Source organism: Corvus cornix, chromosome 1 (genome assembly GCF_000738735.6).
Source record: "Corvus cornix cornix isolate S_Up_H32 chromosome 1, ASM73873v5, whole genome shotgun sequence".
NCBI lineage: Eukaryota > Metazoa > Chordata > Aves > Passeriformes > Corvidae > Corvus > Corvus cornix.
The window spans coordinates 82,127,756-82,151,720 of record NC_046332.1 but is presented as its reverse complement, the minus strand read 5'-3'; the positions used below and the strand labels follow the sequence as shown (position 1 = coordinate 82,151,720).

The window sequence follows — 23,965 nt, the reverse complement described above, 5'->3', positions numbered from 1 at the left end:
ACTTTATTGTACCGATCTTCTCGTATTCCCAAAATTACTTGTTAATATGGACATAGCCTTTTCTGACTGCTGGGAGAAAATGCTGTCCATGTGCAAAGTCTGGACCACTTTAGAGTGCAGATTTAGTGCTAATTGTGTTGCTAAGGGCTTTCTTTGTAATGACCATGACTTATGATCTTTTTGTGCCCTGTGATATAACAGGGCCATCACCCAGCATCAAGTCTCAGGCACGAAATCTCAGCCACATGCTCACACTCTTTATCTGTACAATAGATGTCATGACATTTAATGGAGAAGGAGAGTTCCACTTTGAAGGAATGGAAGGAAGTGTAGTGGGCAGTAACAAGGCAGAGATGCATTGCAATAATTTCTTCCAAAAGTAGCATGGCACCCTTTAGTTCTTCCTAAAACTCCTAAGAGCAGTGCCATCAGAACAAGTCTTCTGCCATCAAGAGGAGAATCAAATTTGTCTATTATCCTGTGTTGAACAGACCTCTGATACTTTTCAATTAGAAGTAGAAAGTAAAGGGAGAGAAGAGGTAAGTAGACAGGTGATTCAGGTGCTCTAAATCACTAATATCTTTCAGTTCATATTAATTTAGACTCCTAATGTTATGTGTTCTGATTAACATCTCAGTTGTTTGGAACGCAGAGCATGAATCAATTTTTGGCAAATAACAATGACATATATTTATGTGATCCATGCAAAGTAACACTTCCATGGAAACTCTACCTCCTTTAGAGTAAAGAATTCACTGTAAATGTGTTACAGTATGAAACTGTCAGTCATACTTCATAGCATACACTGACCTTTCTAAGGACATAGTGAGAATTATTACAGAGAATTCTTATCAATCTGTAGAAGTTTGATGCCTAAGAAAGCTCAGCAAAAGTATTAGAATAAATTCTTTAAACTGCAGCTTCCTCTCAAGGGGCAGATGTGTGACTGGGTTTCACCAACAGATTTAGCTATAGCGTGTCTGTTTCAAAACAGATGCCCTGATTTCAGTGCAATTTGAAAAGCAATTTCCTTGAGAAAATGTGATATAAAGAAAGCAAGACAATCTATTTTTTGTAGAACAATTCAAGAAGAGAAAATCTCTCTGAATTCAATCTGCTTTATGTTGTTCTTGACAAATTAAAAAAAACTATGTATTTGATCAAAATTCTTCCTCTAAAAATGTCTCATAATAATGTGTGATTTGCCTCCTGTCTGCACCTCTTAGTAGGTCCTAAAATATCAAAATATTAAGCTAACACAGACAGCAGAACAAATCCCTTTTATGTTTGACAAGCATGGTTTAAATCATTAGTAGCTATGGATCTGCTTGCAGGGAAAATTTGACATGGTTTTTGCAGCAAAATCTCTCAACTAAATAGCTCATCTTTTTGAGTCTCGTGCTCTTCTAGTCTTGAATACTGGCGCTTTCCCATGAGTGAGGTCCCATATCAGAATAGGTTTATTTTCTGTAAACCATCTTCTCCTAGAAAAATGACCCAGACAATTAACTTACTGATATCCCTAAACTTTCTATGGTGACACAGTACTTAGATATGTGTGACCTTTTTGTATCATATCACAATAGTACATCCTTTTAATCAAAGGTTCTACATATAGAAGCAAAACTGGAGGGAACTGGGAAAAGCCAAACGCTTTCTAGAAGCAAGTTTTCCTGTATCTCGAAACAGTAGCGGTGAAAATCTTCATTGTATAGTTTTGAGAGTCAGCTATTTACTCATTGTTCTGACTTGTAGCAGCTCAGTTTTAGAGGGGTAATGCTGATTTACACCAGCAGCAGGAAATTGGCCCTATGCATAATTTAGGGAAGAAATTAATGTATTGTGAAGAAATACAATGAATTCTTCTTGGATTTGGACACATACACATAAGAAAATGTTCATGAGACAACTATCTGTAATAATCACCAACATACAGTGATAAAAAAACTTAAAAACACAGCAACACAAATCTCCAACCCAGATCTCCTCCAACAGCTGGAATGGAGTCTGTAATGGAAGTCAGCCTTTTCAAAAGAGCTGAACAGTCTTATCACCAGTTTAAGAATAATCTGTTTGACTAAAGAATAATTTATTCATCTTCGATATTCTTCTACATATAATTTTATTTCATTTTTATAATATGAAAGGTATAAAATACATGTCTAATCATCATAATGTGTCACAGACACAGCAATTTAGAAATTGAGAAGACCATCTGGATGAGATCAAAAAGTGCTGGCTTCCAGATCAGTTGTAAGCAAGCAGTGAAATCTATTCATATAATATCTAATGTGTTCTCTTGAATTCCATAGTTGGAAAATGTTAATATTAAAATCTCAGAAATATTTCCTCAGAAACAGAAATGTCATGCTGAGTGCTGGCATTCCATGATACAATGATGTCACTGCTGGATGGATCACTCTTGGCAGACATTATTTACTTTGGGCTTCGCAATAAAATGAAATATTCAAAACTTCTGGTATACTACATCCACTTCTCTTGTTTCAACGTCTTTACTTCAAGCACAAGAAGCTTCATATACCTCTCAAAAATAATCATAAATCTGTGTGAAAAATGACCACAGGTTAGAGCTCTACAGAAAGAAAAAGAGGAAAAAAAGCATAACATATCATAAGATCTGTTTTGTTTCTCTGGCTTCCCAAATACTTATCCAGCAATGACAACACAAATATCAACCAGACCAGTTTCCCATGATGCAGAATAGTATGGCTCCATAACTCTTTCTGTAGCAAAAAAACCAAGAAGCCAAGTCAGATCACCTGCTTCAGATTCAAATCCAGCCACAAGTGTCACATATCCTGACAGTGCTGAGAGTCATAGGGGTGCAACCACTGCTTTTACAGGCTGGTTCCTGCAACTGCTCCGGCAGAAACCACAGCAGCCTGTGAGTTAGATGGTGATCTAGCTGATCAGCAGACCATGCATGCGTAGACAGTCTTTGTGATTTCAATTTTTGTTTAAGAACTTGCTTGAGGTTTGCTGCTTTTTCTGCAAAGCACATTCCACAAAGTGAATATGATATTCATGCTGTCACTCCTTTTTCAGTCTGATTCAGCTGAGCAGGACATACAGGATTTATCTATTCATGTCTCCATTAACAATCTCAGTGGAACCAGTAGCCTTAATACTTGCATCAGCATTAGTAACACAGTCCCTACAGATGTTACTTCTGTGCTGATTATCAAAATGTTATCTTCATGTGGAGAAAAACCTACCTGATTATAAAGAAAAGAGAGAGCTTTTGCATGACCTTTGTGAGTGAAAGTATATCTGACTGGAGAATGGTTTGAAACCAAGTCTTCTGGCAAATTCTAGCTCCTTGATTATAATAAAGGTCCAAGAACCTCCATATGGACTAAGATTTATGCTGGTGAAAGATAGCTGAGTGCTGGGAAGAGTTGGGAAATGAAGAACTGAGAATTTTAAGTAAAAAAGTGAAAAGCAAAATTCATTTCAAGCCAGTAACAGCTGTGAGGTCAGCCTCAGGAATACAATTACCAAATATCCAAATAACATAAAGTAATGAGGTGTACAAACTGAACTATAGAGACAAAAGAGGAAGGGGGAAGCCTTGGTGGTTTGAGAAATCCTTTTTATTTCTTATATGCAAGTATTTAATTTTTAAACAAAACGGAAGTCAAACAAAAGGGAGAGAAGCAAATGCACAGGCAGTGGGAACAAGGACAGGTAACCTTGGAAAAGCATAGAGATGAAATCAGATTATGTAAGGATGGGGCAAGGAACTGAACGTGGCAACGGATGCAAAGAATAAAAAGAAGGGCTTCTATAGGCATATTAGCAAGGAAAGGAAGGCCAAAGGAGGCGTATCCCCATAAACAGTGTTGGAAAACTGATAACAATGGATGAGGAGGAGGCTGAGGTACTCAACAACACTTTTGCCTGAGTCTTCAATGTCAACCTCTCTCTTCCTATATCTCTTGACTGGATGGACAACAGGATGTAGACTGGAGGAGCAAAGTCCCTCCCACTGTAAGTAAAGATCAGGTTCACGACCACCTGAGGAACATGAATGTACATAAATCTATGAGACCCAATGAGTCACACCCCCAGAGACCCAAGGTAATTGGCTGATATAGTTGCCAAGCCACTCTCCATGATATTTGAAAAGTCATGGCAATCAGGTCAAGTCCCAGATGACTTTTAAAAGGGCAACATTGAACCCATCTTTAAAAAGGATAATAGTAGATAGGTCAAGGAAGATGCTGAGAACTAAAAACCTGTCAGACTCACCTCTGTGGCTGGAAAGATCATGGAACAGATCCCTTCTAGAAGCTGTGCTAAGGGACATGGTGAATGGGAAGGTGATTTGAGACAGTCAACATGGCTTCACCAAGTGCCTGACCAACCTAGTGGTCTTCTACAATGAAGTCTTATTTAATATCTTTTTTAATGAAGAGATCAAGTGCACCCTTAGTAAATTTGCAGATGATACCAAGATGAGTGGAGTGGTTGACACGCCTGAAGGATGTGATGCCAACCAGAGGGACCTGGAAAAGCTCAAGAAGTGGGCCCATGGGAATCTCATGAGGACAAGACCAAGTACAAGGTGCTGCCTGGGTCAAGGCAACCCCTGATATCAACAGAGGCTGGGGGATGAACAGATCAAGGGCAGCCCTGCACAGAAGGACTTGAGGGTGCTAGTGGATGAGAGACTGGACGTGATCCAGCAATGTGCACTCACAGCCCAGAAAGCCAAATGTGTCCTGCGATGCATCAAAAGCAGCATGGCCACCAGGGCAAAGGAGGTGACACTGCCCTTCTGCTCTTATGAGACCCCACCTGGAACACTGCATCCAGCTCTGGGGTCCTCAGCACAGGATGGACATTGACCTGTTGGAACCAGTCCAGAGGAGGGATACCAAGATGATCAGAGGAATGGAGCACTTTTCCTATGAGGAAAGACTAAGAGAATTGGGATTTTTCAGCCTGGAAAAGAAAAGGCTTTGGCTGCCCTAGTTGTAGTCTTCCAGTACCTGAAGGGAGCCTGCAAAGAAACATGGAGAGAGACTTTTTTTATAATAGTGTGGGGTGATAGGACAAGGGGAATGGTTTCAGACTGAAAGAGTAGGCTTAGATTAGATATTAGGAAGATATTTTAGGAAGAAATTATTGTGAGGGTGGTGAGGCATCAGAACAGGTTGCCTGGAGAAGCTGTGGACTCCCCATCCCTGCAAGTGTTCAAGGCCAAGTTGGATGGGGCTTTGAGCAACCTGGTCTAGTGAAATGTGTCCCTGCATATTACAGTGTGGATACTGCAACACGTGTATCAAACAAGGAGGCCCGTGGAAAAGAAATATCTATGGACCGATTCTTGATAGATGTTTCAGAGATGTTTATTTCTCCAGCCGCATGGCCGGGGCTCTGCTGAGGAACTGAGGCAATCACAGGACCCGAGGGTCCCTGCCTGCACAGGGGAACACAAAACAACCAATGGGGAATGAGGCTGACCAGGGGCAGGGAAACCCCGTGTCTCCCCCCCAAGGGCCCCTCTCCCAGGACCCCATGGCAGGGGGGGGAAGGCCCCAACATTTCACCCATTTATTTTTAACAAAAAGAGATTTAAAACTTAACATTGAAAACAACTGGATAAACATAACAAGAACAGTTTCAAAACAAAACAAACCACCCTCCTGAGTCTTTAAATGTCCAAACAGATTCTGTGGAACATCTTAAGGCTGACAGAAGGGAGACAGGACTCTCCGGGCGTGCTTTGTGGGGAAACTGAGGCAGGAGAGGGTTTAATTTCTTCCCTCCTCCTTTTCATCCCCCCCTCAGCATCGGAGAGGAGTTGTAGGAAAAGGGAATTGTATAGGGAAGCCATGGGGTGACAAATGGATTAGGAATAAACTGGGGATGGGGTAAATTTAGGAAAGGGTTTATATTCGGTATAGGGTAAAAGGGGAAAGTAGGTTGTGGGTAGGGAAGTTGCTGGGATGGATATTGTTTATAATTTTGTGCATAACAGCTGCCTTTGACGGGAATACCTCCAGGCCCAGTAACATTCGCTGCTTGTAAGCCCTTCTTTCCTTGCACTATATCAAATTGTACAACTTCCCCATCTCCTACACTTTGCAGGTAATTTTTAGGGTTATTCCTTTTAATGGCAGTTCTATGGATGAATAAATCTTCTCCTGTATCATCTCGTGTTATAAATCCATAGTTGTTTTTTACACTGTACCATTTCACAGTTCCTGTGATTTTCGTTGCTATAACTTCTCCTATCACGTGCTTGTGTGTTCGTTGTGGCTGCTTGTCCTGCGTGGCTGCTGCCTCGCCAACTCCAATGTCTCAGCCGGGGCCTCGCGTTGCAGCTGCTCCGCGCCCTCCGAGCGGTGCTGCTCCGGCGCGTGTCTGGGCTCTGTGCGGCCCCGCGTTGCCATCGCTGCTGGCCCTGCGCCCTGCGAGCAGTTCCGCTCCGCCAACTCCACGCTGCTTTGAGAGCAGCCTCGTTTCAGCTCGGTGCTGCGCGGCTTCTCGTGTCACTGTGGAAACCGCCGCTTCTCCCTCCACACGGCTCTCCGAGCCGTGTGCTCAGAGCAGGCTTCCACACCGACCCCCAGTTCCTGGCTGCTCGTGGGGCCGCCTCTCTGCTGCACGTGGCCCACGGCACCCGCGGCGCCTGCGGCATCGCTCCCTCACTCACGGTCGAGCGGCCGGGGACCCCGAGACAGGGATGGGGTCCGCGATAAGGCGCAGATTCCTGAGGGGGCTGGGCGCATCCAGTGCAGGAACCTCCGCCGGCATGGCTGCAGTCATGTGCTCCTGGGATGGCTGCTGCACGGCCTTGGCCACGGGATTACGGCCATCCTCTGCTCTAGGGGTAATGGGACCATACAAATGCTCCTCAAGAGCTTCGCTGATTACAAGGGATGCACGGAGAGGTTCTATCTCTAGTGCATGTTTTGTGTGATCCCTTATCTCGTCCCGGATCTCATGCCAAAAACACCCGTGATTAATTCCAGTAATTCCAGGACAATTAATATCAAAAAGTAAGTCTCGAGAAATATAGAAGAAATTTTTGAAAAGCCAGTTAAAAAAATGTTCTAGATCTCCTGGAACAAATACTTTCTTGTTTTGTTGTTCAAGGATTCCTTTAACTTCTAGATACATTTCTTTCTGTGACTCAGAGAGCCATATTTCCCATGATTCTTCCATAGTCCAGAGAGAATATCCAAACCAAGGCTAGAAGAGAGAGATCTAGAGTGGTTTTTACTCATGAATTTTCTGTCCTTAGGGATCGGTATCTTGCCCGCAATTCTCTACCATTTGTTACAGTGTGGATACTGCAACAGGCATGTCAATCAATGAGGCCTGTGGAAAAGAAATATCTATGGACCGATTCTTGATAGATGTTTCAGAGATGTTTATTTCTCCAGCCCCATGGCCGGGGCTCTGCCGAGGAACTGTACCAGTCACGGGACCCGAGGGTTCTTGCCCAAGCAGGGGAACACAAAACAATCAGTGGGGAACGAGGCTGACCAGGGGCAGGGAAACCCCGTGTCTGTGCCCCCCAGGGCTACATGGCGGGGGGGGAGGGCCCCAACACCTGCACACAGCAGGGAGGTTGGAACTAGATGATCTTTAAGGTCCCATCCAACCCAAGCCATTCTATGATTCTATTAATATTTTGATAAAAGAACAAACTACATTTTCCAAGAATATGTAGCCCGTGTTTTCTGGATTTCTAGTTAAGTCATACGTTTGTAAACCTCTGACTGAACAGACAGACTAATTAGATCCAAGGGCCAAAAGTCTGTATTTATGGCTACAAACAAGTATGTGGCGAGGAACATGTGTTGTGTTCAGTACAAATGGTCTGACTAAATTTATCTAAATTTTCTACACTGTCATATGAATAGTGTCTCTGTGGTTAATTGTTTATTTAATATGTAACTGCAAATTCAAAACCTAAATTTAATTGATGAATTGAAATAAAGAGGAAATGTAATTTTACATTAAGGAACGTTCAATTCGTCTTTGAATGTGGAGCTGTCATCAATTTATTTATAATTCAGTAAGTGCATATGAACAATTTAAATACCTTTTGATTGCCAATTTATATACACAGCTTTCATTTCAAAGGAAGTCTGGGTTTTCCAGTAACAAGAAAGACAAAAAATATAGTTTGAAAAGTAAGCAAGTCTCAGTGGGATCAAAGCATTAACCATTCTCTGTGTCTCTTCAATTACTACTAATCATTTGAACTACTGCAGTTCACAGAACAAATCATAATTCCCTGCTTTGAGAGGCATTGCTTGTATGTTGCAGTGCTTAAAAACAGACTTATGCATACAAACTCCAAAAGATGGGTCTTGGAAAAGAAGACCTTTTTTTTATACCTTCAATAAACAATTGTCCAGAAGTTCCAAATTGCAATTGAATTTCTTAAAGAAAAATGTGATCATTTCAGCTATGATCTAGAGTGAGAATTAATAATTTTCAACCTTTGGAATGCTGCATTAAGTTTCTGACTGCAGAAGTGGAAAAAAAAGTGAGGTTTACTATAGAATAAACTCTGAATCTACAGAACACGAAACAAGTTCCTTCCATTCCTGTTTCTTTAAAAATTTGGTTGAATCCAAAAATGAATGAAACTTTATTTGGACTCAAATATAGCATAGCAGACTATTGTGTCAGTTATGTAAAAATGTGCCAGTCTAGGCATCTTAACGTTCTGAGCATACCTAACACATATTTTGCTTAGTTGAAGATCAATATTATGGAAGTAGGAAACAAAGCATTCAGTTTTATCATATTTTAAGGCGTACTGCTTTTCTTTACAAGTTATTCACAAAATGCAAGCAATCTGGTGCCTGGACCTAAGAATGTTACAACTAAATTGCTTTTTGAAAGTAATATTCTTGTTGTGATATTTTAGAGAAAATGTGATTCTTGTTCCAAGAAATGAAGCTGCTTTCAAAATTACTGTCCTAATATTTCAACATAGATAGATTTTTTCCTAGAAAAACCTAGTTCTACCACAGAGTGTATTATTTACTGCAGAATTTAATCCAGGGTCAGTTTAAATGGAGAAAAGGTGTTTGTCCATTATGTTAGACATTTTTACATTTGAACACTAGTTAAATAGCCAAATTAGGTTATTTTAATTTATCAGAGAAAAAGGTATGTGAGAAGCAAACAGAACACTTTGGTTATGTTAATCTGTGATATAGTAATGCAGATAGCACTGACAATTTCCAAAAAGATAGAGTTCATCTTAGTGTTCAAAAAGTCAGAATCAGTTCAGGTTGAGTACCTCAGTAAACTTTGTCTCAAAGGCAAAAATGACCTAGCTGTGTAATCAGAAACATCAGGAGATCCAATCATTGTATGGTAAGGAAAGATTGTTTTCACCTCTGGGATATGTTGAAGACAATATCCAACTGGAAGAACTCAGATGAGGTAGGGTAAACATATAGATTCACAGCTCTGTTTGGAAGCTGTTCCTGTGATGCAGTTTCATTTACATAGGTTTGAAAACTGAAATAGCCAATATCATCAGTACATCATTATTTGTTATTTAATGCCTGTCTTTATGTGCTCACATACTGAAAGAAGAATTTCAAGGTTTTTTGTGGAAACATCCTTGTTGATTAGTTCTTACTTCATCATTGGTTGTTACTTCCCCAAAAGGAAGAATTCAAACACCTTTATCATTCAAATATCAATAATTGCTTTTTAATGTTGCTTCTTTACACAATCATGCTCAGCATCGTAGTTCTGCTGAATGATCTTTTGATGCTGCTTCCTGTTAGATGGTGCATATTCCTTCAACATCTCTAATTATACAGAATGGCAGGACCTCTGAGGGTCTCAGTCTCACCCAAAGATATGGATTCAATAGCTTAGACTAAATGTCAGCTGTTCCTTCAATCTACTATTTCTGCCAATCCTTGTGCCTGGTATTTATTCTTGTTTTGTGTTTACCCTACAGGGCTCTATGAAAACTATCCAACCAATGCAGAACCAGAATGCTGTGATGTCAGATGGGGACTATTATCAGATCATCAACCCAAAGGGACTATAAAAACAAGTGGCTCAACAACGTGTCACAGGACATCTCTCACAGTTTCATCAGCATCAAGACTGTGTAACAGCAGACTTAAACTGTGTGTTCTTGTATTAATTCTCTTACATACAGTACTTACAGTCTCAGCAGCACAGAACTCAACAGGACTGGGCTTTGGAGGCATAACAACTTTGGAAGATAATTCAACCAATGAGGAATAAAAGAAAGGATTCATCTTACATGACAGAAACACAACAGGCCCAAATTACTACAGTCAAAAATAGCAAGGACTGAGTGCTTTACCCTCAGATCTCTTCTTGAATGACCTTTTGGGTAAAATGAAAATGGGCCGCTACCCAAACAAGGACACATAAACACAGCTTTTTATTGACTAAAAGGCTGTTTGGTGACTTAACTTTCTCACACCATTTTATACACTGTGTTTTAATGTTTGGAGTTTCTTTTTTTGTTTTGTTTTTTGCACTTGTTAATACAGGATTTTATTTTTGGGACGGTTTCTCAAAGCTAAATTAAGTCTTTTCTCTGTCGATATATTTCTAGTCATTGTGTGTGTTCATCTGATAGCTCTGTCTTTTATGTCCTGTCAGTTTCTATTAGAGGAATGACTGCTATGATTTCATGACATAGCAAAAAAAAGAAAAAAAAAAAAGAAAAAAAAAGAAAAAAAAAGAGAAAAATATAGAAAAAAACCCAACAAAAAGCCCACAAAAACCCCAACAAAAACCCACAAAAAGAACAACAAAACAAAATTTAACCAAAAAAGAGAAAAGAAAAAAAAAGAAAAAAAAAGCAACCACAAAAAGAACCCCAAACAAACCTTACTGTCCTCTTATCCATGGGAACCATTCATCTCCTTTCCCTTTCCCATCTACCATCACAGACAACATACATTTGCTTTTGTCTGTGTAATCACAATGAATGGGTACACAATTCCAGTGTGCCTCTGCCACTGTTGCATAAAACAGTTGACTGAGCAAACCAAAAGGAGCATGAAGGGGGTTCCTTTTAGCTGAACAAACAAGTGCTCTCCTCACAAGGTGGGATCGGACAGTTAAAAAGTGTAAAGAAATATATAACAAACTGTTGCTCCAATACCCGTTTTGAAGAAGTCCAGTCCTTTCTCACTGGTCAGTTGAACAGGAGCAGCCTTTTCTAGATATGCTAAGTAAAACCAGTTATGCTCAGCAAGTTGAATAGTTGGGAAGCCTTCATATTGGAGGTGAAGGATTGACATTCATTGTGAATCACGTCTTGAGTTCTCCTGCTGTCACATAACCAGCAGCTTTCCATAACAAATGGGAGCCAGAACCTCCAAAATTCAACTCTTTGTCTCAACAAAATTACACTAGAAGTCTTTGAACATCTACAAAACAAATTATCTCTTTGGTTTGATTCCATTGTTTTTCTAATACCTACATGTTGTTGAAAGTAACTCTAGTTTATTAAGGATGCACAAGAATGTGTTAGCACAGATAAAGAAACTATTTTTTTTTAAAATATATAGGACAACCGTTTTCATAAATGTGCAATAAAAACAGTAAAGATATACTAGGATACGAGTAGTCAAGAGAAAAGATTGTAATATGATTGCTGATTTTTCATTGTTTGGGGTGGTTTTGAATTTGTTTACTTTTATTTTTGTGGGAACATTTCACCTGCTGAGTGTATGAGAATTTGCTTTTTAAAAAGGCTTTTTAGAGTTTACAGTAGAATCAATGGAAGGAAAAGTTAATAAGGGCTGTTTTTAAAAACTTTACATTCCTTCCTATTCTCTAACTACACTTGGGAAGTGCACTTTAGAGATGTTTGCTGTGTAGCTGGGAAATGAAGGAAAACTATAGAAAATGTTCTCTTAGGAAATAAAGTATAGTTACCTACTTTCTAGCTATGAAATACCCCTTGATAAATATTAATGTTGTAAGAACATTTAATCACTGGTGCATAATACATTTTTGTATACACTTTACGGTCTGTTGAATTCTGGAGAAAAACAAAAAGAAGATAATCATGCTGCTTAAGCGGTTCAAGATGCACATGTTAAGCTGCGAAGCTAAAATATTTTGCAAGAGTATTTGTTTTGATAGTGTTTTGCTACAACCTGGACTGAGGAGCCTAAAACGATCTGTGCAAATACGACAACAACAAAAAGCACCAGCTAATGCAAAATTCTTCAGCACTGGTTTGTTTCTATAATTCCTCCCTTCCCTTCCTTGCACATGCTATATTTTGTTCAATAAAACATGGTGCTTTTTATTTATTTTCTTTTCTGTTAGAGGCACATGTATTAATTACAGTGAATTGATGCAAAATTGGGGGGAAATGTAGAAATGCAAAAGAAAAAGCCTTAACTAATGGTAGAATGTAGACTTTTGAAAGGACAGAAATGTTACTGAAAAGTGATGGAGCAATAACTGGGCAGTGCTCTGGTACTGTACAACAGCTGATAAGTCACACTACTGAGAAAGCTCTTACTAGGTGAGCTCTTGTTCAACTGACCTCTTAATTCTAGTAAGTGTACATGGTCAGTAAACAGTTTGTTATAACCTTTATCTACCTCTGCTGTGCAAAGGCCATCCAACATCCATTTCTGTGATGTTCCTCATGGTTTTTTGTTCACACCATTACTCACTGTCATCTATTTTTACACTGTACCAATGCAGTACCTAGTCTGGTTCATCTCAATTGAATTGGCACCTGAAGAAGAGTTTTTATTTTTTCTCTTTCGCTTCATGGTGAATTAATGTAGAGAGCTATCTTTAAGGTATTTTATTTCTTCTTTTCTGCTCTTCTTCATTCTTCATCACTTATTTTTTTACAAAAATGTTTTCAAGTGGTGTCAGTGAAAAATTACTCCTCCACTGCTTGGCTACAGTCAGTCATGTGTCATACAATATGAGAGAGACAGGAGGAAAAACAGTGACAACAACATCACATGCATAATGTAGCCTAATTCAACTTGGGGAAAATGAAGCAGAAAACAATTACAGACTTTCAATTACAAGTACAAGATGTAATAAATTCATCCCCCTTTCCCTACCTGGAGTTAGTGCCTGCAGTTCAATGGTCTGTGAATTTTCTCTGTCATCTTTTTGAGGTCTATTTCTTTAATTTCTGAAACAAAGAGTCATGTTGCAGTTGAATACTGCTGGGGTATCTGTTTCCATTTTCACTCTAGCAGTGTGGTAAGCAGCTTCTCTTGGTGGTACCTGGGACATCAGGAGTAGACAAAGACTCTTCTATGAAGTTAAGCAACATGTAATCATGTATGATGCAAAATTCCATCCCATCCATTTTTCATTCGTAATAGTTTTCCTGGCACAAACTTAAGCATGCTTGATATTGTGCACATATTACTTTTTTTCAGAATAAATTTGCATCTTGCCACTGCTATAACTGCCATCTTGTTCCATTTCTCCTTGTACTGTATGCCTAATACATACATGATAAAGAGCTGGCTTAACAAAGAAGTAATACTAAAATATTTCTGCAAATGACTGACGAGAAGAAAAAGAAAAAAAGAACATTTATTTTATGATCATATGGAAGAAATTAATTTCCCATGTCTTTTATCGTCTTATTTTCTGCAATAGGGAAAATGCAGATTTTGTGCAATATGTTAATACTGCTAAGCCAAATGTCATATAACATAACCAGAGCTATATGTTATTTCTTATTGCATTTGCATTCAGTAATACAGTATATTGATGCTTTTCTTTCATTAAAGAGACAGTATCTTTTTTCTTTTTTTTTTTTTTTTTAATATAGCAGATGAAGGCTGTCCTTCTGCACACCATAATTTAAAGACAAAAACCCAATAAAATATTAGAATGAAGTTTTAGTTCCATAAATGATGAAACCAAGCCATCAGCTGCCAAAGAATCTGTGGAACAATAGTTACAAACCAAACAAAGATATTTCTTCTTGAGGGTTAAAAATAATTTTATTCTGCATAATTAAAGAAGAAAGAATAAAAGAATGAGAGCTGTATTTCAAGCAGCAGAGATAGCAGGTTTCATCTGGTACATGTTGTGACTCTCAGTTTATGTAGTTATACTCTTCTATTAAAGAGAGAGGGACAAAGACATTACCTTCTGCTCTCCCTGTACCTGTTATGATAATGAATGTCCTTTTTGTAAGCATTGCCTCTCTGCACAGAAGATACCTACCTATCATGAGAGCTGAAGATAGTACATGCACACAAATTTACACAGTGAAACCTGTCTTAAGTGACTATTCAAAGCACAAGAAAAACTCATTTGTGGAGTAGACCTAGTTTTTAGGAAATTCCAAGATACGTGTGAAGAGTCACCTAAGCAAGGGGTCTGTGAAGGTGCCTGGTCCTTTACTGCAACTTTCACTGTATGTCCCATCAGTGCAACAGCCCCATGATAAGCCCTTCTTAGGCAGGCTTCAAGATGGCCTCAGAGTCATGCTGACTTCAGTGAGCCTTGATACAGGTAAAGGCATGCACCCACAAAAAGTTCATGGTAGCACATAGGTCTCAATTCGTTATCCCATAATCTCATAATCTTTACTCAGGAATTGCTCATGGGCATAGTGCATAAACAGAAGATCACTGGGTTCAGCCCTAGTCAGGTCTTAACAAGAGATTGGCAAAATCATATTTATGGTGAATGGTTCTATTTTCTTATTATTGTCACTCATATTAGTTTGGTGAAGGAGTGGTTTCAAAATTGAACCATGAGCACAGAGGACAAACTACCAGAAAATTTGTCATTGTGGAGAAGAAATTAAACAACCTTTGTGAGGTAAAAAGAGACTGTCGTCTTCCAGCAGCCGTCAGCAGTCTTTTAGAAAAGCTTGGGAAAATATTATGTCCAGTTCTGAGCATGATAATTCTCATTAAATCTAGATGTTTTGATGAGAAGTAGGGCTGGAGTACATACCATCCCAACTGAGGGATATAATTTGCCAATATTTTCTACAGCAACTGTGAGAAATTACATTATTGACCACTCTAGGTGCCCAGTACTTTCAAGCATTTTTTCAAATGTTAACAAGCTTGAGGTCTCCCTGGGGGGAGAAGAAGGAAGAGAGAACTAGTGTCATTCTGGGGAAAAAAAGAGGCTGGGCCAACTTGGAAATTCCATCTGAGAAACAGATATAATTCTTCAAAATACAACCAAGATGCAAAAAAAAAAAAAAAAAAGAAAAGAAAAAAATATATAAAAGCATATGTAGGTGTAGATCTATATAGAAATAGACCTGTTTCAAAAAGAGAGAGACAAAGATATATGTTCTCTACAATTATTACAAATACAGCATACTGTAGAGCAAAAATGCCAAAGGATAAGACCTATAAAAAAATAGAACAAAATTACTGTATTTATATTCCTTACTCTGGAGTGTGAATCTCCAGGTAGAATTTCAGCTGTAGAAATAGATTTTATAATAAAAAAGTAAATAATTTGGGCAAAAGGGGCATGTTTGGTTATTCTTTCCACCATACTGTCTCCTGTGAGTTTAGTTATTCTTCTGAACTTCTTGAAATCATTGACTTATGCAGGAAGATCCCAGCACAGACCTCATCCCAGCAGTTCCAGTGGCTGTAAGTAGCACAGGAGGTCTCAGTCATGGGTTCTAAGGGATAGCCTGTGTTCAAAGTGCTGACTCTGCTTCAGTACTTCAGTCCAACCTCTAGGCTCTCGCTCTCTCCTAACACTATGTTCATCTCTTGGACACACATGAATTGACTCCGTTTCCTCTTCAGAGAGGCATGTGCCTGCCCTGCTTACACCTTCAGCCTCAGTCAGGCCCCCCTGCACAGGTCAGAGGAAACACTACTGCGCTTTAAATGCAATATGTGCACTGAACACCCCAAACAGCTGAAACAGGGTAAACGTAATAAGCATGCTTCGGAACCAGCCCTCTGAGTAAGCCAGCTGGATATGTCTCTAAACTCTTTTGCTATTTTCACCCTGTCTCAGCAGAAGGGGTTTATCAACCTGTCTTTGTCAAATCTCTCTGCAGCAGTTAAGACATTACTTCTCCCAGCTGCTCCCCTTGTACGATTTTGCCAGGATTTATTGTCCAGGGTAGGACAAGAGAAAAGAAGATGTGATGTCCCACTCCAGCGGAAAATGAAGAACACCTGGATGAAGACTAGAGTGCCAGCTGGGACAACTGTAACACAGACATACAAACCTTTCCATGGAGTCTTTAGCAGTGGGGGAAATTGAAGATAGAAGAAGGGTACTTTCTGTCAAAGGGATAAATCAGGCAGCAGAGGGATATATTTTCAAAGATCACTACAAGATGTATTTGCATGTATCTTTAGTCAGGATACTGAGCATTGCAGCACCAAAATTCTATGTGTCTTATAAGTGATGAATATACACCTCTGAATTAAGGCAGATGAAGCATAATACACAGTAGGAGCTGGTGATACAAACCAAGAATCTACTGAGGAAGGTGCTACCTAAGCCAATGTTCTACATAGAATGGGATAGTCCTATTTTACTCTTGCTCTCTTGGGGTCATTCTTGGAGCATCCAGGAAGTTCCTATGTCTACCTGGGATTCACATTTCTGAAGGTTTTTTTTACTAGACAGGCTCCTCCACCGCTTTTTTGCACGAAATGCAGATGTAGGATGAAGTGGCAACATGATACCATCTAGAATGCAGTGACTGAGTTTTCTGTGAATGCAGATCAGTCCTTCTCTAATCAGCAGACTACTCTTTTTGAATGAGAGTGAGAAATTATTTTTGTTTCTTTTCTAGTGTTTCTCCAGTAGACACAAATAAATGAACTAGTAATTGGTCTAGTATAAATATACAAGGTCTGGTTACTATGCACATATAGGATATAGATGCTCTTTTCCTCCTCTGAGGAATGTTGATAGATTAAATATTAAGCAGTCAATAACCTGATAGCATTATGGAATTTTGACAGCCTTTATTATAATTTCCACAGGGAATTCAAGTGTGCTCAGTTTTAGTTATTTCATTTGATGACAAAGGGCACCTTGCACTTTACAAGATTAAGTTCCTATGTGGCAGTGGCACTTAACTATTGTAAGCTAATATTCAGTTTTCTTGGAAAACTGAAAAAAGTGGAGCAGCTACATAAGTTGGAAGATATCAGACCTGTGACAAACAAGAAAAATAGTCACTAGCTATTTTCAGTTTTGTAGAAAACCAGTAAAAACAAGGGCAAAAGAAAAAAAAAGTCTTTCTCCTTCTCTCCCTCCACCTTTCCCTTTCTCTGACAGCGTCACCAGTCTGAACTACGACATAATTTTGCCTTGGTAGCCCTCTGAAAAATTAAATACATTTGATAGGAGGTAAAATTCTCCTATTTCATATTTCCTATACATGTAGAATATAAACCAGGACAAAATAATGAAAAACCATGAAGCAACTGATGAAACAAAAGTATTTATTTTTTCATCCAGAGAGGGATGTTCTTACATAATTTCCTATTCATCATTAGTCCGCAGGTCCACTGAATTCAATGGGACTCATGCTTTTCATTTAGATGGAACTAAGATTAATGCCATGGATCAAAACCTGCCAGTTTCAGAGAAAGTCATTCCACTGACTTCAGGGAGGATTTGAAAAGCCCAAGGTCCCTTTGAGCACAGATAAATTCACATGGATAAGATAAATAAATGTGTGATCAGCTGAAAGACTGAAATGTTCCTAAGGTTTGTCCAAGGGTTTGGTCAAATAATTAGCTGCAGCTCTATGCAAAAGTCATGTTGAGCCAAAGCTTTGAGCTTTGATTTGATAGACCTTTCTTTTTCTGAACTCTAAAAAGTTTCATTCAGGGTTTGAATATGCAAAAACTTACACAGGATTATAAATACAAGAAGAAAGACAGAAAAAAAATTATATTTTCACTCCCACAAGTGAAAATGAAATTTAAAAATTCTGATAATTTCATTTTTTTAAATTAACCCTTAATGACAATTTATTTATGTAGTTCTTCAGAAGCTGCTTGGTTTCACTTGTTTGTTTTCCTTTGTTTTGTTCAAAATCAGATTTTTGGCCTTTTAAAGATTCAGATTGAACTATGCAGCTACAAATTACAAGTTTCTGTTAAAAGATTTGCAATTAAAATTATTCTACTCTTCTGTTCCTTCCAAATTGTATGACAGAAAGCTCATGTTAAAAGCAGATTTATTTAACTGTGTTTAATCTTGTTTCTTTTTACTTTTCTTTGTTATTTGTTTTTATTTTCTTTCTCCAGAGTTAAGGACTGGATTTTATTTGAAATGGGCTAAACTGGCATCAGTGTTTTTTAACTATATGGAATGTCCTATGATTCTTAGCATTGAAAAGAGGGCTATGTGGTCCTGTCAGAAAAAAAAAAAAGCTGTAAATTGTAATAATATATTAAATATTGTATTATTATAGCAACTTTAGTTAAGCAACTAATACTATCTTTAATTTTTTACAGAGAACTTTGATGAAATAATTTATTACAATGACTCACAGAAAAAACTTGTTTTCAAAGTGACAGGAGAAACTGTTGAAGATTGTGAAAAAAATACTAAAAATAATGCTCTACTAAGAATAAATTTAAAGATGCAAACAGTGAGTCTGACTTTTTGGGTCAGGGTTTTGTGACTTAAATTAAATTCAAGGTGTTGGGGGGAATAATGACTTTAAATAATGCTTAAATTTAAACAAATTTTTTTCAAAATAAAAAGAAAAGAGATAAAAAAGTCAAAACACTTATGTTCTGGCCTGGACTGCAGTTACCTATTTCATAAATTGCCATCGACTAAAATATAAAGATTGAGGTAATTTCCTCATATTCAACTGGTTTTCCAGGCTGTGCCGTATAACACAGCAACTGTATTTTACAGCTGTTCAGCTCAGATTTCTTATGAAGGGAATAAAATTAGAAGAAATGAAAAATAATATCCACAAAACAAAAGCATTTTATTTTAAGAAGATGTATGTCAAATTTCAATGGTACAACATCTACAAAAATACATGTTCACTTATTACCTATGGGATATTCAATGAGGATGTGAATTCATAGTTGGTAGTAGATACTTGGCAACCTGGTTGCACAAAGATCAGTTCTTCTTAAAAAGGATTTGCAACCAAAAACAGTTCAAAGAGGTGAGTATAGAGATGTTTACAAGTCATATTTCAAACGTTTTAGGAACTATTTTGGGTAAGAGTAAATGATAGCAACCTGGATCAATGCTGACCCTCCTGATAACATGAATCAAAATTCAATGAAGCCAGTTTAAGGTCCTGCAGCAAATCACAGATGAAAACCAAAAGTTATTTGTAACAATCTGAACTGTAAATATGGTAAGGAAATAAACCAGAAGTCTCACAGTTTCCTCACAGATGTGTAAGCTGAGATTGCTACTCACACCTTCACAGCCATCTACCTTTTGTCCTACCCACCTGCTCACACAGGTAGGTACCTACAGCAGGTGAATGAAGTCCACTACAACTGTTCTATTTCAACGTACAGAGTACAAACAAGTTTGTACAATGTACAACTCCTTTTGCATGTTCTAATGTCTGTGTTGAAAACAGATTTTCCTTGTAATGAATAGCATCCGACACTGTGAAGGAGACCAATTTCTCTGATTCAGTAGATTAAAATCTGAGGTCAGGGAATGTCAATTTTTCATTAGGCTTCCTATATGGAGATGTAGGACTACATTTCAAACCTGTGGTCAAGGTCTCCTCTACTGCAATGAGATCGAGGTTTCATTTTATGTATGCAACATCATCAGGCATAAAGTGAATGACCTCTAAGTGTGATTCCTATTTCAAGAAAACCTTCTGGGGCACAGAATGAAATATTTTTTCTGGCTGGCCATTTTCACATGTGGATGAGAAAGAGGAAACAGGGCATGAGTAAACCAAAGTAAAACTCATTAAGCATTTGATATATGTAGTGTTATTTCAAGAACCCTGTTGTTCTTTCTTTTTCTTTATAACATATTTTCCATCTTTTTTAGTTTATGGTTGGATTGCTCCACTTTCCTTAATAAAACCTCACAGGATTATACTAGTCTATGCTCTATACTGGAAGTGATGGATGATGTTCTTCAAAATTAAATGTATTTACCAGATCAAGCAAGCAAAGATTTTTTTCAAGCCTTCACTCCTACCCACTTAGTTTATCCAGTCCTCTTCCATGCCCAGTTGTTTACTATGGCCTCCTGTTTAGTATGCCTTGAGCATTTCATAGAATCATGAATTGTAAAACAGTTTAAGTTGGAAGAGACCTTCAAAGATCACCTAGTTCCAACGCTCCTGACATGGGCAGAGATACCTTTCACTAGACCAAGTGATGGATTCTTCTTGGTGAAATAAATCCCTTCCTTCTCTCAAGCATATTTCACGACTCAACTTGGTATCAGCCACCAACTTGCTGAGGGTGCACTCCATCCCACTGCATCTAAATAGATTAGGTCCCAGTACAGGCCCAGAGGGACACCACTTAAACTGCTTTCCACTTGGACATTTGGTTACTGACTATAAGACTTTAGAGATGGCCATCCAGCTAATTCCTTATCCATTCAATAGTTCATCCATCAAGCACATATCTCTCCAATGTAGCATATCAAGGATGTTGTGTGGGACCATTTCAAAGGCCTTACAGAAGTTCAGGTAGATGCCATTTGTAGTTCTTGTTTTGTCCACTGATGCAGTCACTCCATCAGAGAAGGCCACTAGATTAATCAGGCATGTCTTGTGTTGGTGAAGCCATGTTGGCTGTCTCAAATCATCTCCCTGTCTTCCACATGCCTTGAAATAACTTCCTAGAGGATCAGTTCCATCATTTTACCAGGTGCAGAAGTGATAATGATTGGTTAATGGTTCCCAGGGTCCTCCTTTTCTACCCTGTTTAAAATATGGGTGTGCTACTTCCCTTTTTCCAGACACTGGGACTTTACCTGATGGCCATGACTTTTCAAATATCATGAAGAGTGGCAACTACAACAGTTAATTCCCTCAGGACTCTAGGAGGCATCTGGTTGCATCCCATGGACCTACTCATGTTCAGGTTCCTCAGGTGGTCTTGAATCTGATCTTCACTTATGATGAGTGGGACTTTCTTCCCCTCATCCTTGCCTTGAAGTTCAGTGACTTGAGAGATTTACACTCTTACAAATCTTTATCTTTCCAGAACAGGAATGCATCACTTATTTTCAAATGCATGGACTACTTCACCTTATCTAACAGTGATTTAATAAAGATGGAGGAATTATATGAGGAATTATGTTTTTTTCCCCAAGGACAATTAAAACAGAGCAATATGGAGAATTAAGCATTTTACTTTATTTATGCTATTTCTCAGATACTTCAGGGAAGTCTTGGCTTCCTCAAAACGCTTTAGGAAGCTACCAGGAGAAGAGCTTAAATTAAAGAAGTCTTAAATGCAGAAGAACATAAATGTTGCAGAATTAGCTAAAACTGGAGGTACAGCTGAATGTACTACATACACAATATATGTAGTCAGAAACTAAGAGAAGGACTGGTAGGCATAGGCACACAATCCTGTATGAAATTTAATAACACAGGGTATGTAACAATAAAAACAAATAAATGTGGAAGCCTGTGTCTAGTACTCTACCAAGTGAGAATCTAAAAGTTAAGAACAAAATTAAAAGTGACAGCCAAATTTCCCAAACAAACCACAAGTTGATTCAAAAAATTTAGGATTTTTGCCATATAAAAATTATTTGTAACTTTGTGGGGTGTGTTATTTCAGGGTTGTGTTATGTTAGAGGGGTGTTATCACCATTTTAAAGGCATCCTCTACTACTACTGAAACTAACTTTTCAGACTTCTCTGGAAAATTGCTTCTCATCATAAGGGGACCAATCCTCTTGTCCTTGATAATATGCTGCTCTGAGATTATGATTCCAGTTAAAAAATAAAAAAATCAAAAAGCTGATTATCAGCTTTTAAAATATAATTCTGAATCAGTGTACTGACCCTTTTTTTCTGAGGCAGCAAAAATTTTATATTTGGAAAAAAGAAAATGAAAAACCTGTTATATTAAATAGATTGAAGGATACGGCAAATCTATTTTAATGCTATAATAAGAACTGTGTTTATCCAATAGTGAAGAATCTTAATAAACTTACTTTAAATGATCCAAATTATGTGGCATAAGAAATACACCTTTCTTGTCAATATTAACTTTATTATGCTTACCATTATATGCAGTGTCAGCTCCAAATCAAATATATATTTTATTTCTATCAGTTACACAATATATAGTAGGAAGATGATGTATTCCTACTTTGTCAAAATAATATATAGTTACATATTTATGTCAAGGTATCTTATGATTGTGACAGAAAAATTCAGGTCTTGCACACAGAGCTGTAAAAATCAGCCTTGCAAAAAAAAATAAAACGTGTATTAAGAACTGAATCCAAACCCCAAATGTTTTGAAATATCAAAGGATACATGGAAACCATGTCAAAGTCAGTTTAGACTCATGTGACTTACAAAATGCAGGAGGTTCTGGGAAACGGAAGGAAACTGGTGCCATGGCTGGTTGGGTAGAGTCATCCATACAGCTCAAACCCTCTAGGTCCGAAATCCACTCACACAGTTATTCCCACTCCATTTGGTGGAACATCATGGGCTCAGAGTGACAATGTCTTGCCTGCAATAAGGAATTCTGTAGCTTTTAGTCCTCACCATACCAGTATGCAGTTCTTGGCTTCATTAATATTGTGAATTTCTACTCACAGATATACAGTTTTCTGGTTATTCAAGTGGCTGGTTTACTCAGTAGGAGGAGTCCTGCTACAGTCAAGAAGTACTTCCAGAGCTGCTCTATGGAAGCTTTGGAGATTGTATTATATTCATGGTATTTGGGGTGGGTTTTTTCTGTACCATTATTACATGAGGTGTCATGGATGTTGATACTGTACCTTCCAGAAGCAGACAATGTGGGGCAAAATGTACCCACAGAAAAGCAGTTATGAATTTTTCATCTTCAGCCAGAGCACTAAGTTAATCAATAACACCAATCTATCCTGACTTTGAACTTGCACAGTATTTTGTTAAAGCAAAGATGGATATGAGACAAACGTTCCATATGGTCTGAAAGGCCTCTTTCTTTCTAATGCTTAGCATTTAGAAACTTGAAATTTAATTTCTCTGCCAGGTCCTGTATTGTGTGCAATTGAATCAAAGACCTAGAGCTAAACAATCTCTACTCTTATCTTCTGGAAATCAAAATTTCCATTTAGTGTTGATGCTCTGTCTCCTTTATAATTCAGACCTCATCTCACTTCTTAAGAGATGTCCCTGAATTTTAAAACAGCATAAATAAATTTCTACTCTAAGTAAAATGCATTAATTTATCCATTATAAGTATAATGAATTAAATAAACAAATAAATGTAATGCAAATTGAGGCTTACACTGCCTAGCTGACATCTATCATCCCAACATTAAATCTAGAGCTCTGGGTCAGATAAACACAATCTATAGAATATGTGGGAAAAGAAAGTTCTTCATTTAATGTAAAAATACCCAGAAAACTGTTTAAGCTAGTCAGAGGAAATGCAAACTTCCCCCATTCTCCATATCTGTAAAAAGTCCATATTTTTGCAATAATTTACTCCCCAGGATTTAGACACCATATTCAACACTGAAGGGAAAATGTATGCAAGAATATCAAACGTAATTTTTCTCTTTATGTGAGGTATCCCTTCTCCAAATGCCCCAGGATAGAACTGAAATGAAGAAGAGGAGATTTAGTAATATTTCTGATATTGGGGATGGTAGTGGTGGTGAGTTAATTTTCTTACCTTTCTCATCTTCTTTCCTCTTGCCCTCCTTGTATTATAGCACATTCTCATACTTTTTTTTCAAAAAAGTAGTTTAAATGTATGCAGCACATAGGTGATGGTGGTTCAAT

The 23,965-nt window shown here is 38.0% G+C and overlaps 1 protein-coding gene across 1 annotated transcript in view; it reads left to right on the top strand.

The window, feature by feature from the left end:
* Positions 1-10,708, top strand: part of FAM155A (family with sequence similarity 155 member A) — a 439,215-nt gene extending 428,507 nt beyond the window's left edge. Inside the window, 1 exon segment of the mRNA XM_039565375.1 lies at positions 9,977-10,708. Within this exon segment, the coding sequence (XP_039421309.1) occupies positions 9,977-10,272 (296 nt within the window). The 3' untranslated portion in view covers positions 10,273-10,708.
* Positions 10,709-23,965: the final 13,257 nt, after the last annotated feature.